This window comes from Poecile atricapillus, chromosome 1 (assembly GCF_030490865.1).
Source record: "Poecile atricapillus isolate bPoeAtr1 chromosome 1, bPoeAtr1.hap1, whole genome shotgun sequence".
Lineage (NCBI taxonomy): Eukaryota > Metazoa > Chordata > Aves > Passeriformes > Paridae > Poecile > Poecile atricapillus.
In genome coordinates this window covers 165,659,980-165,672,757 of record NC_081249.1, presented here as the reverse complement: position 1 = coordinate 165,672,757, position 12,778 = coordinate 165,659,980, and the positions used below count along the sequence as shown (strand labels likewise).

General features: G+C 41.9%; 1 protein-coding gene across 1 annotated transcript in view; it reads right to left on the bottom strand.

The window, feature by feature from the left end:
* The window catches only part of LOC131585866 (ras and Rab interactor 3-like), a 156,518-nt gene that overhangs the window by 2,873 nt on the left and 140,867 nt on the right, over positions 1–12,778 (bottom strand). Inside the window, exons 25-27 of the mRNA XM_058852518.1 lie at positions 11,725–12,033; positions 3,482–3,613; positions 240–403 (exon numbers count right to left, since the gene is read on the bottom strand). Of these exons, the coding sequence (XP_058708501.1) occupies positions 240–403; positions 3,482–3,613; positions 11,725–12,033 (605 nt within the window). The remainder of the gene's footprint in view (positions 1–239; positions 404–3,481; positions 3,614–11,724; positions 12,034–12,778) is intronic.

Genomic DNA, 12,778 nt, shown 5'->3' with positions numbered 1-12,778 from the left:
AGAATGGACAAAAAAAAAATCACTTTGCAGTCATATTTAAAACTACAGGACTATAAAATTTCATGTATTTCATAAGTAGTATGTATTTCAAATGTGGTATAGTTTTTTAAGATTTGGAAATCTTACTTAGATGTACTCTTCTAAGAGTGATTTCAATTAATTTCATTTTAAAATAATTGCCACATGAAAGTTTTTAAGTATGGAGAAAGCATGCAGGCTTTTCCCCTAGTGCCAGCTACCTGCACTGACGAGCGGGAAGCCCGGGCCTTGTTCAGCGTTCTCCGTCGTTCCCAGCGGTGGATGGAGTCCTGAACCTCCACGCTCAGCTGCCGTGTCACAGTGATTTTGTCATAGTTCTTGATATGCTCCAGGACCCCGTAGGTGGTTGTTAAATAATAGGAGCCTGCAAAAGGTGAAAGTCTTGTATGAACATCATACCTTCAGGGGCCACTCAGTCCTGCTCCTGCCCTGCCTGCCAATGCCCACATGGGCAGCTGTCTGACCCTTGCACTGCCTGTGCCTCGCTGGAGAGAGTGCAGGGGTCACTGGTGCTAACCAGGCAAAGGACACCTAATGACCAATGTCCTCCAGCTCCTCCTGCTGCTCATCAGTGTTGCTGCCCAGGCTGCTGAGGCTGTAGATATCCTGGGGGAGAACACAGGCTGAAAGGAAAGAGCTACAAAAACTTCTTTCACAAACAAGCCCAAGCCACAGATGTTTATTCTTTGGGCCGTGGCCATCTTTTTGTTGTGTTTTACAGGGCCCATGCAACAGGTCCGTAACTTGGGCTCCTGAGCAGTCCCTGCAATGCAGGGAAATAGAAATAATCATAGATTACTGCAGGAGAAGCACAAAGCCTGGATCCAGCCCCCCAGCTCCAGCTACACTACTGGAATGTTTGGATTTCGGGACTCCTGTGGGCTCAACACTGTTGAGGGATGTCTCAGACCTGCAGGAAGAAGTCATCCTCTGTTCCCTCCATTCTCTATTGACTACACAGGCAGCCCAGGCGTTCACTGTTCAGGGCTGCGGGACAAATCCTGGTAACGCAGAGAAACAGGGTAAAGTGGAAAAATCCTTTTCCTCAGAATCTCCCGGCTGCTGTGGCGCCGCTTGCAGGAGGAAATAAGTAAATAAATAACCAACTGCAGCCACAGGGTGGCAGCTGGACCATGACGAAAACCTGCTTCAGCCACAGAGGCGCAGGAAAGCGCTGACAAGGCCGGAGATGCTGCTCGGGTTGCAGGGCAGCCCCGCGCCAGGGCCCATGAAGGGCTGGTTTCCCAGCTTGCTCAGCAGCGGCGGCGGGGACGTGCCCTGCTCCGGGCCCAGGGTCCCTGAGCCTGGCAAACGGGGACAGCTAACACCTGTTGTGACAGAGTTTCACAGCGATTGCAGTGTCTCTAGATGGCAGTAGCACATCGCCCATCCCTCCGGCAGCCCGCGGCTCCCGCCGGCTCCTCAGGCCCTGCTGAGCCCGTGGTCGGAGTGGCCGGCTGGTCCAGGGAGGCAAAGCGCTTGATTTAAGAGCAGTATTTTTAGAGCACCACGAAAGTTTGGTGTAGGAGAGGAGAGACCAAGACACTACCATTTGGCTTCCTGTACTCTGGTGGATCGATGAGGAGTGTCCTACAGTTTCGAAGGTCTGTGCCCAAAACACTCTTTTTTCTTTACTGTCTCCCACAAAGAGGTTTGGAGAATTGACTAAGAAGCCTAAAAGTGACACTTTCCTCCTCTTAAATACAGTTACTACCCTCCTTTGTCTGTCATTCAATATTTCTCCTCTGCTGGCTGAGTCAGAAGTAGCTGTGATGGGACCTGGGACAAGTCCCTTCCCCCAGAACCCAGGGAGACAGAGATCTGAGTCCCCCACAACCGGAATTCATCACAGCTTTTGTAAGAATGAAGGTTTTTTTCCCACTTCCAATTTCTTTATTTCCACCCAGTTGCTCCCTATAATGTCCTTGCCTTTGTCCCAGCAGTCAGCATCACCATTGGTATTAAATGAATTCAAAGTATATTTTTCATTTGGAGGCAAAACTGAAGTGATTACTGACCTATGCAGTTGCACAGTTTTCTCACTTCTGCTTTACTTCTTTCCCTTTAATTTCTGTACCTGAGCACCTTTTGCTTTGAAATTCAACTTTGAAAGGCCTAGCTCAAGTTAACTTTTGGCAGTTCTACACTTTGCAATCTCAGAGCTGTCTTCACCGACATGTTCTTTCCCCCTCCATTTCTCATATCTGCAGTTACTCCCAGTGTCCTTTCTAATGTGGTTTTCCAGTCACTTTGATCTGGAACTCCCTCACAAAATTTTCCCTTTTGACTGGGGTGCACATTTTACAGAGCCTTTGCATCTTTGAGCTAAGAGAACTTCCCCAGCCAGCTTTGCTTTCGATATCTTGAGCTCCCCAACCCATATGACTTCAACCTGGTAGTGTGCCACTTTGGAATGAAGAACCTGTGTGCAGAGTAGTCACCAAAAGCAGCTTGGTTATGTCTACAAAATGCTGTGCTTCAACTAACTTTTTTTTTTTTTTTTTTTTTTTCTGCTAAGAATTCTTTTCAGGAGAAAAACTAGCCTGTGCAGAAACACCTTTCCAATGTACTGTATTGCTACAAATCATCCTATTAGTACTTACTTTTGTCCCACTCTGCACTGTGCTGGGATGACATGCTTAGTTTCAGACTTATATACTCATTTAATATAAATAAAATTAGTCTGCTCTTGTTCACCCAGGACTCCTTTCTAGAGCCTCAATACTTAGCAAAGTTTAAAATAAACCTCATTTGATTGGTTTAGTGACTACTTGGTGATAAATTATCTGTGTTCCTAATTCAGAGTGTGCAATTGTCACTTGGGAAGCATGTGCTTTCCAAGCTATATTTAAGAAACTAGAGGCCCACAGTTCCCTGGGATATTTATCTTTCTGATAAGAAAGGTCTTCAGTCACTTCCAAACTCAATATTCCTCTCTAACCTATTTTATCTATCTTGCTATGATGCTCAGTCACAGAACATTGTCAGAGGGTTTACTCTAATTTAGGAGTAGAGTGACATAAGAATGTAGCCCTCAGGCATACAATGCAGTTTGGGAAATGTGTTCTTTTCTCACTGGAATAAATAAAGGTATCTGCACAATTGTTTGCAGCAGCTGTTTAATTTTAGCAAAAATCTTCCAGCTTCTCATCTGTTGGGCTAAGGACCACAAGATGTCTCTGTTTAGGTTGCTAATCCAGCACTCAGTTATCATTTATCATGAACCCTTGCCTTTCTAACTTGTGTCATAAGGCACTGCACTGCTAAAAGGAGTTAAAAGTGTTCAGTAATAATTTTAGAGCTTCATATTTTAAAAGATTGGCCAAAGCATTTTGTCCACAAAATCTAGCCAGAGCCCTGCTGCCCCACTGTCACAAGCACTGAAGTGAGACAAATGATGATTTCCAAAGTGAATATCCCATGAGAAACACTGTGCTCTTACCTTCTCCTAGCTGCAGAGCCGGGTCCATGAGCTCCATCATATACTCCACATTCAGAAGGACTTCAGTCAAGTTGCTGCGGGCCAACACATACATGAGCACAGGGAGGAAATCATCTGCACCATAGGGCTTTCCTGAGCAAAGAGAAACACAGCATGGTCCCAATAGCATCACAAATTCATGTTCCCACACAATAGTGAGTCCTTTGCAGACTTGAGCTTACGTTATCTGAAGAGTTAAAGCTCAAAAGCACCAGCAAAGAAAAAATGCTGAAAACAGAAATTTGATTTGATACTGATATCAAGACTGCAGTTCAGGTTGGCAGTATTAGTAGGGAAGTTGTCTACATGGATAAGGGGTATTTTTTTCTCTTAGGCTTACTCTATGTGTGATACCAAAAACCAGAAAATAGAATGAGACAGTGGTTTTAGCACTAAGGACTTCTATGTTCAAATCCCTTCAGAAGGCAAAAGCATGATGCTAACTAAAACAGTCTCCCAAGAGCTGGGATCCATGAGGAATCATCTTTCTAACTATTCTGTCTAGCTAAGAAAATAGAAAGATTTTCACATTGGACTTAAACTTAGTTTTTGAAATTGGTGTGAAGTGGATGCTTAATATTTCCTGTGCTTTAAACAGTCGTATCAACTAAGTTAACAAAGTGATCTAATATACAGTCTGTAAGAGTTCTTTGGGATCTCTAAGGACAAAAAAAGCATGCTAACAGTCATCATTATAAATAATTACTACTTAAAATAGAATCCAAACTGAAGCTTCCCTGCATAAACCACAAAGAACACAAGAATAACTTTTCTCATTTGAAAGATACTTTCACTTTCAACCAACATGTCATAAATTCATCATGGAAAACCCACAATTGCAAGTTCCTTACCAGACCTATCTTCCCAACATTCAGAGTTGACCATTCCTCTTAATCTAATCTGCTTTCATTCTGAATGTCTTTCCTCAGACTGTGGGGAGTTTTTTCTCACCTGTGCACTTGGATATGTTGGTTTCATGGACTACTTGTGTCTCACTTGAGAACTGCTTGTCTCCCCTCAAGGAATCAAAGCTTGATGTAGTTTTGGTGAAATTATGCTCTAGCCATTTTTGGCCCATAGCACACATGCTCTTCCATGGTAGGGCATACATTCCTATTTCTCAAATGTTCCCACTGACTTATTTCAAATATTTGCCATGAGTCAGATTTCTTTTTTTGTCATTCATAGCTGACGCAGATTCTCCACTGGCAAAGAAAGATATTCTTCTGAAGCCTCAAATAAACATGAGCTTAGCCCCTGATTAAAAAAAAAAAGAATTGTGGCTTTGAAATAAACCCAGTAATACATCTAGTGAACAGAGAGTTGATCCATTTAAAACCAAGTGTTAGAGAATGAGAGATCGTCAGGGCTGTAATTCAGTCTGTTTCTAACAGAGCCCGCACACACCACAATATAGACTATTAATTTCATGAAAGCTGGATTAACACTTTCAATTCTGATTGCTTTGTTATGGCTGCCTTTAGTTAAAAGACATAGCCTTAGGTCTTCAGCAAAACTATAAATGGACTTCATTGTTCCATTAACATCTGGATGGAAATTTTTTCTGTCTGTTGTTCCCATTCCTTTGGCTTATGTCTCTGTGAAAGCTGTAGCTCTGTGAAGGGACTAATTCATTACTGTCATATACATTACCTTAATACAAGCAGCTTAGTATTACAGCTGTTTAATAATTTCCAGGAATAAAAAAAAAAAAAAAAAGAAAAAAGACAAAGCTGAGACATGAAAATGTAACAGGAAAACTTCACAGCAAAAAGCCCTATTCTCCTTTTGCTCCAAGTACACCAGAGGCCAACTGAGTTAGTTCTAATTCTTCGAATTCAAACTAGTAAGTATGAAGGAATATAAAATACCAAAGATTTGTTTGGCTCATTTTTCCTTTAATTGAAAACTTCTTCTTTGTGATCTAGTAGTTACTGACCAGTGGTATGGATAGAATGATTCTAGTTTCCTGAAGGCCAAGTGGTTTCCAGTGCAACTCCAATAGCAGAATATCCCCTACTACTTCTCATTCATGACTAATTCATGTTGTGTCTGATAGGGCATCCAAAAAAGTTGTTACTTCACAATACTTCACTGGTAACAAAACCTGGGTGGTTGGTTGGTTGGTTGGTTGGTTGGTTGGTTGGTTGGTGGTTTTTTACATGTCACCAAAATACATCATGAAAAGAGAACAGACTGACCAACTAATGCAGAATGGAAGCAGCAGCTTGGAACTATGCAATTCCATGTCCCCATTCATCAACTTCTGGTGTCAACAGAAGTGAAAGTTAGAGGAAAATTCTCAAGAATGCCTACAGACTCTGTTTCCTTTTGTTGTCTGAGAAGTGGTTGTGTGTACAATCAGGCATGGAGACAATTCTTTTTCATGCTGTTTATCTCATTTCTGTAAGCTGATTTAGCTGCTCTTCCCTCCCATCCTTGGTATAAACTCTTCTCAACCTTAAGACTTCATAGAAATATTATTGGACTCACACCTGTTTATTGCCTTAAATATGAAAATCTGATCTACAGTTTCTTTTTGAGTAATAAATGCTGAGCAGGAATGGCTGACTGAAATAACAGAAAGAACACATGTTCCATATGCTGTATGGTCCCAACCTGTGTAAATTACTAGGCAGCACCTATATCCACCTGTGGCTGTATGACACCCAACTTTAAATACCCACATCCTTAGCAAAAGCTGAAGTCAGCTGATTCTCCCCTGTTCTCCTGGCCCCTAAAGGAACTTGATGCACATGGCTTTGACATGTACAGCCAACAGTCCGTCAGTCCAACCATGGCTCTGAGGTGCTCTCAGTGCATTCATGGGGATAATAGGTGCTGTCAGCCACTCAAATATGAAGAGAAGCAAGAGTGAAGAAAGAGGTTAAATAATGCCTATGAACCAAGATACCTGAGAGGTTGCTTCAGCACTGTGCTACCCACATGCTTCCTCTGCCATGAAAGGCAGCAGGGCACTAACCAGCGTCCATCTGGGAGCTGCAGCAGGAGTATTCTCTGCAGGCTGCTGCCTCCTCAGCTCTACTTTCAAGCTGGGCCTGAGCCAAATTCCTAGACCTGTGTGGCTTGCTCCATCTGTGGTCTCTCACAGAGGGGAATTTTTGCAGCTGACAGAGTTAAATCTAGCACTGACCCTGCCACCGCTCTCAGTGACAGTGAGACTGAATTTGCCTATTCAAGGTGGTGGTGTCCTGCTCCAGATATGACTTGCTTGATTTCCCCTTCTTGCCTGTGGGGTCAGAAAACATTTATTTCATAAATATCTCTAAGAAGCTTAAAATAAGCCTTCTCTTCTGCCTCAAACTCATCCTATTATGTTTATAGCAAAGCAAATACAACGTCAGCTCCTGGCTGGGATGCAGCACTTGAATAGATGACTATTAATTAAATACATGATTTAAAGCAACTGGAATTCTGCCCAAGCCTCCATAAAGAAATTACAGCCCATTTTAACACATTCGTGCATTTCTTTTCTCTCTATGTATATTCTGAAAACCAGCAGACAGGGGTGATGCCCTGCACCTTGCTCTAATATTTTACAAACACTACCTTGATGTCTAAAAACAAATCTCTACAAAGTATGAATTTTAGCCTCAGTTTGTAGCTGAAGCCTGAGGTGCAGAAAGGTTAACTGGGATTTGTTCAAGATCTAAAGGAAAGATTGTGACTTTCCTTCCACACACTACCATTTTGCTGTCTCTTGTCTATCCCATACAGACAAACCTTCCAGCAAGGTTTAATTTGTGATATAGTGAATTAAGTGAGTTAATAGATGCAGACAGCACGAATTCACTTCAAAAATGTATGGTTTAGAGATCAGAGAAATTCACTCCCCATGAAAAATTTGAACTGGCTCTTTGATTCAAATGTAGAAATTGAGGCAGAAAACCTCAAATCTCTAGTCCATCAGTCTTCATTAAAAGTAACTTAAATACAAATATCCTCTTCCAAAAGATATCAAAGTAAACCTGTTATGTATAGCTTTATTTTCCTTCTCAGAAGTTAGATATGATAATAAGCAGTGTAATGGGATTGCTCTGACAGCTTTAGGAGCTTCTAGGATGAGCTCTTCACAGCCTGCTGAAGTATTGGAGCCCAGTTTCCTTTCCACAAGCTCAGCTATCCCACTGAAGACACAGCTTTGCTTTCTGCCCACTGCAGAGCCTTATAGGAGTGCATCAGGGCAGCTAATATCTGGCTGCTCAGTTCTGAAGGGATGACAAAACTCAAGGAAAAAGTAAGGTAGAGAAATATTCCAGTGGAACATATGTCCTATCTATCCTCTTTTTCCAAAAGCAGACTATGCATATTATCCATGTAAAATTATGCAATAGAAATTATTAAATTGGATGTTTTGGTCACCCAGCCAATTCCATTATTAGTGCAATCTATAGTTTTGAAGCATATGGTCCAACTGCCTGTGCAGTTCAAAGATAGTCCAAAAATGAAGCTTCATAACCTTAGGTAGGTCACAAGTTAGAAATGCTGCAGTAAGAAAATTGTACCTCTGTTCTTCTTGAATCTCATTTGAAAGCAGTCTTCCCATCTTTCAAACTTCCAGCCTAAGCTTAGAGATTTTCCATCCCTGATCTTCCTCACTCGTGGAGAAATTCAGCCTGTTTGTCTCACAGTTTGTCTCCATAAACCAATGTTATTGCTGCTTTGTTTTTCCATCAGTTCTCTTCCACAGAGGCAGCTCCCAGGCAGCACAAGGTGGGTGACGCAGGCACAACACCACTGCCAGTACACACCACATGTATGGTAGATTTGCATTGTTTCTCACTCTACAGGTGTCACTTGCATTTTTGATGAAAAGCAGAGATTCTGATTCTACTCATATCACACAATATACCTTTAATCTTTTGTCTGAGTAAAGGTATTTCCAAAAGACACATAATAAGGTGTTTTTTTTATATATAACATTACTGTTTTTCTACACAAATCAGCTATGTGCCCAGCTGTCCCTGTGCATGTTGCAGCATGCCTTCCAAATGTAAGAGCTGCATGATTCCTGCCTCTTACTTTTACTAGTGCCAAAAAAATGTCAGCCATTTTGTGGGACATGGATTTCCAAACTCTATTTTTTAAAATCCATTTTATTCTTACTAACCATTCCTAGTATTTTTAGCAGGCAGGTTACATATTTTCAGATTGTCAGTTTTATTCTTGGAGACATATGTTTCAGTTATTTAAGTTTGCATAGAAGTTGGAAAAGCTCAGTGAGACACCTCAATACTATCATAATTGTGCCTTTATTATGTTACTAATATCACTGCCTACATAATACAAATGAGCATCTGAACCAGGGCCCCTTAATTTCTTTTATAGCCAGTAATGAATTAATCAATATTGTCACTGGAGTTTGCCTTGAGTCATCTCGCTCTAAAGCAGAAATCTATATGTAGCCAGATGAATCATCTGGACTCCATGGACTGACTGCACAATGTGTGTGATAAGAATCTGGGCATGATACCCCTCTGTGGCCACCTACGGAGAGATGTAGCCAGAGATTAGTCCTACTTCAACTCTATCATGGAGCTGTACTCAATGGTCTCTTGAGAGAAAGGTGTATGAAAAAGACTGTGAACTTGCCTTCCTAATTCCTTGTGATGAATCGCTTCCACAAGCTGGAGGAAGAAATGCTAGTTTAAACCAGTTTAGGATCTGACCCATTCAGTTCTTAGTCTTAAGTATCAGGGATTTCAACTACAGCAAATTTATCAGGCAGATTTTGTCATGTAATGTAAATTGTAATCAAACCAAAGATCTCCTCCTTTCTTAAAATGTCTTGATATTGGTGGAGTCAGTCAAGGCAGACTTCAAAATTTCATTACTCTTTCAGCAAGGCAAAGATGGGCACAACCACAAGTACAGATGTTCCTGAGTAAGCCTGTCCTTGGTTTTAAAGGAAACTTGATACCTCTTGGGACATCCTGGCCAAACCTGGACTGCTGTACATGGGTCTCAAAATGTTAGAAAACTTGTATTTTCATATGTATCTGAAAAGAAAAGAAGCTTGGTTAGGTGGTGTTTGCATTTTGCTTTGAGAAATGAAACCATATTCTCAGGTTGGTTCATCCTATGGCCTACCTATATTGAATTAAGACCTGGCCTGAGCTGACAAATTGCAAATTAATCCAGATAATACAAGTAGTTTCCATGTTATAGAACAGGTAATGTTTCTGGCAGAGGTAGACTGATTTTGATCCTGTAGCAGAGGGAATGATTAGTGTTTCACCTGCTTTGATTTTTGAAGAGGAGGGAACTTTCTAACTGAACAGTGAGGAAAAGGAGTGAAAAGGAGAAGAAGCTATTGCACAGGAAGCTGAGCATGGCCTCTGCTCTTCCTGTGTGAAGAACACTGTGCTGCCTCATGGCTGGCTGAGAGCAAAAGGGGCCCTCTGCTATTGCTCTTGAGATGGGCAGAGAGCAGAAGAATTCCCATCTGCTGGAATCTGCTCTGGGCAGCCTACAGCATGCTCTTCTGCATGCCACCAGCTGAAATTCCCTGTCAGAAAAATATTTCAGGTTGCTGAGAACTTGTCTTTGCCAATGGAAAATGAAAGTGATCTGGGTTCAGCTCATTCGGAGGAAGAGGTTTCACACATTTAGCTTCTAAGTGGGTCTACAGGGAATGTCACTCAATTTCTCTCCAAGTCTGCTGTTTTCCAAGAGTTAGTTTCCAGCATTCTTCTCCCCTTAGCCTATTTTTCAGGACTGAATTCATTGGGGTACATTTCCATAATTCCAGGCCAGTTTTCTTCTGGCCAAGCCCTGATATGCATCACTGATCATGTATAAGGCAGAGGAAACTGGGAGAGAACTGGATGCCCAGGGGTGAAATCAGCTTCCAACCTACACCCTGCTGGCAGTAGTGCTCAGGATGAGAAAACAGCTGAGCTGGCTGAAATGCAGTGCTTTGGTTAGTGTAGCAAACCACAATGAAACCATCAGATTTCATGAATGTCAATATTTTAAACATTTTGAATTATTTCCCTGGCTCCTCATTTCTGTTACATAAAATAACATTACAACAGTAATTTCAGCCCTGAGCTAACTAAGATGTGATGTGTACAAACATACCACCAGCTTCAGAAGGAGACCATGTGGGTTTTCGTGAGGCTTGTAAGTCCTTGATCTAAACCAAATTTATTCCCAAACTTCACACAACTGTTTTAACAAGGTTACAGCAAATTCCCTGCATATGTCCAATCTCATAATAGCTGAAGACAGTGAGAGGTCCTTTCCACCTTGCAGCTAAGGCTCAGCCCTGGGATCATTTCTTGCTCTGCTGTTAATGTTATCTAGACTGGTTGCTGAACCTTGCTGCTTACTATCCAAGAGATCACCTAGAGGTGAGGCTCAGCAGGGACATAATCCGCATATGAGTGCTCCAAGGCTGTTGGCAGTACAAAATAAAGCAGAACAGCTAAAAGCACCTTTAGTGACTGTGAATTCTTGAACAACCGCAGGTTATTGCAAATTAATACCTGGCTTCTCTCCAAATTCAGGCATGGCTCATCATCAGCTCACAGTATACAAAAAAACTCTTAAACCAGCAAGGCAGATTGCTGGAGGAAGGGACTTGCTGGTCTATCTGCAAAGATGCATCCTGTCTGCAGGCCAAGGGTTTAATTTCTGCATTAGTGGTTGGCCTGGGGCCCATGTTGTGTTTATATTCAGAGCACATACTGCCTCGCACTGAAGAAGTGGCATTTAGAATTTACTGGAGCATCAGGAATTAGTAACAAAATAGTAGCATTCTCCATCTCCTCCTCAGTTTAGACAAAACTCTGTAAAGGCCAAATCAAGAGTCTTTTCCCAAAGACCCATTCCTAGAATTTGCCGTTACTCTGCTACAAGCTGGGACAGAGCCCTGAGGATATTTGGAGAGCTGTGTGAAGATATGCAAAAAGGACATTATCCATAAAACACACACTTACAGGTTTAGGAGTTAGGAGCTTAAAGTTAACGAGGTAACATCTTATACCAGTTATTAGTGCAGAGAACTTCACCAACCATTCCATCATGAACACAACCTGTGGACACCTGATACCAAACACATCAACCATTATTGCTACCTCCAATGTGTATATTGCCATGCCAGCTGTATCATAAACCCTGTTCCTTTGATTTATGGAGAAAGACCCATGGTGGATACCATTGCAGTAGGAGTCCTGTACCTGGATTTCCCTGAGCCATGGAGTCATAGATGAGTTTGCAGGTCTTCAGCAAGATGGCAATTTTCTTTTCTGGAGAGTAGGTCTTATGCATGGTCGTGAACTTGTGAAGGATCTTTTCCAGCACAGCAGTTTCAGGCACACTAGTTGTGACGCCCAGGTCAGTGGTAGTTGCGTTTTGTATCACAAGTTGGTTCTCTTTCAGCTGCTGTAAAGTTCCGTCTTTGTTGTGTATTTCTTTTAAGGAAGAATTAATGGCTTCCTTTAAAGGTTTCAGGACACACTTGTACAAAGCTGTCTCCGCAATCACTTCTGCATAGAGAAGGGAGAACAAAAAAGCACATAATAAATAAGCAATACAGTAATACAAGTGCAAGTAAAAGTCCTAAAGAAGCATGTGGTTGGCTATTCAAGCACTACTACATAGCTTTGAGAAGGGAACAGAAATTAAATCCCAGAAAGTAAACATTTCATTACCAACACTATCCAGAAGTCCTAGATGGCCTTGAGATGAACATCAGTGTGTGGTCTCTGTCACTGGAGCTGTAGGAAGACCTCCTGCTACCTCCTGTTCTCTTTGCATGACTCCTGGCTGACCAGCATGGCATTGCCAGGAAGCAGGAAAGCCAGCTCTGGGGAGATAAGAGGGACCTTGCCTAACTGTGATTTCTTTCACAGCCTTGCCCTTGCAGATGCCCAGATGCAATTAATCTCACGTCCCTTCTGATCTCTCCTTCTGACTTGTTTGAGATATTCACTTTGGAATAAAATTCATTTCACCCTCAAAGCACCCCTTTCTTTCCTCAAAGCAGCTGCAGCCACCAGCTCAGAGACAAACACCAATATTTGGTCAGAAGTTTCTCATCATTACTGCTCAAGGGACTCCAAATTACTGATCCTATAAGACACCTCTTATGCCATCTATGGAGGAGGAAATAGTATGAGTGGGTTGAGCAGTTGCTTAATATTTGTCTGAAGATGAAGCATAAGAGACTGTGAGGAAGTCTGTTGTCTGACTCCTAGAAACCAGAGGTAACTCTAGAGAACTAGAGGAACA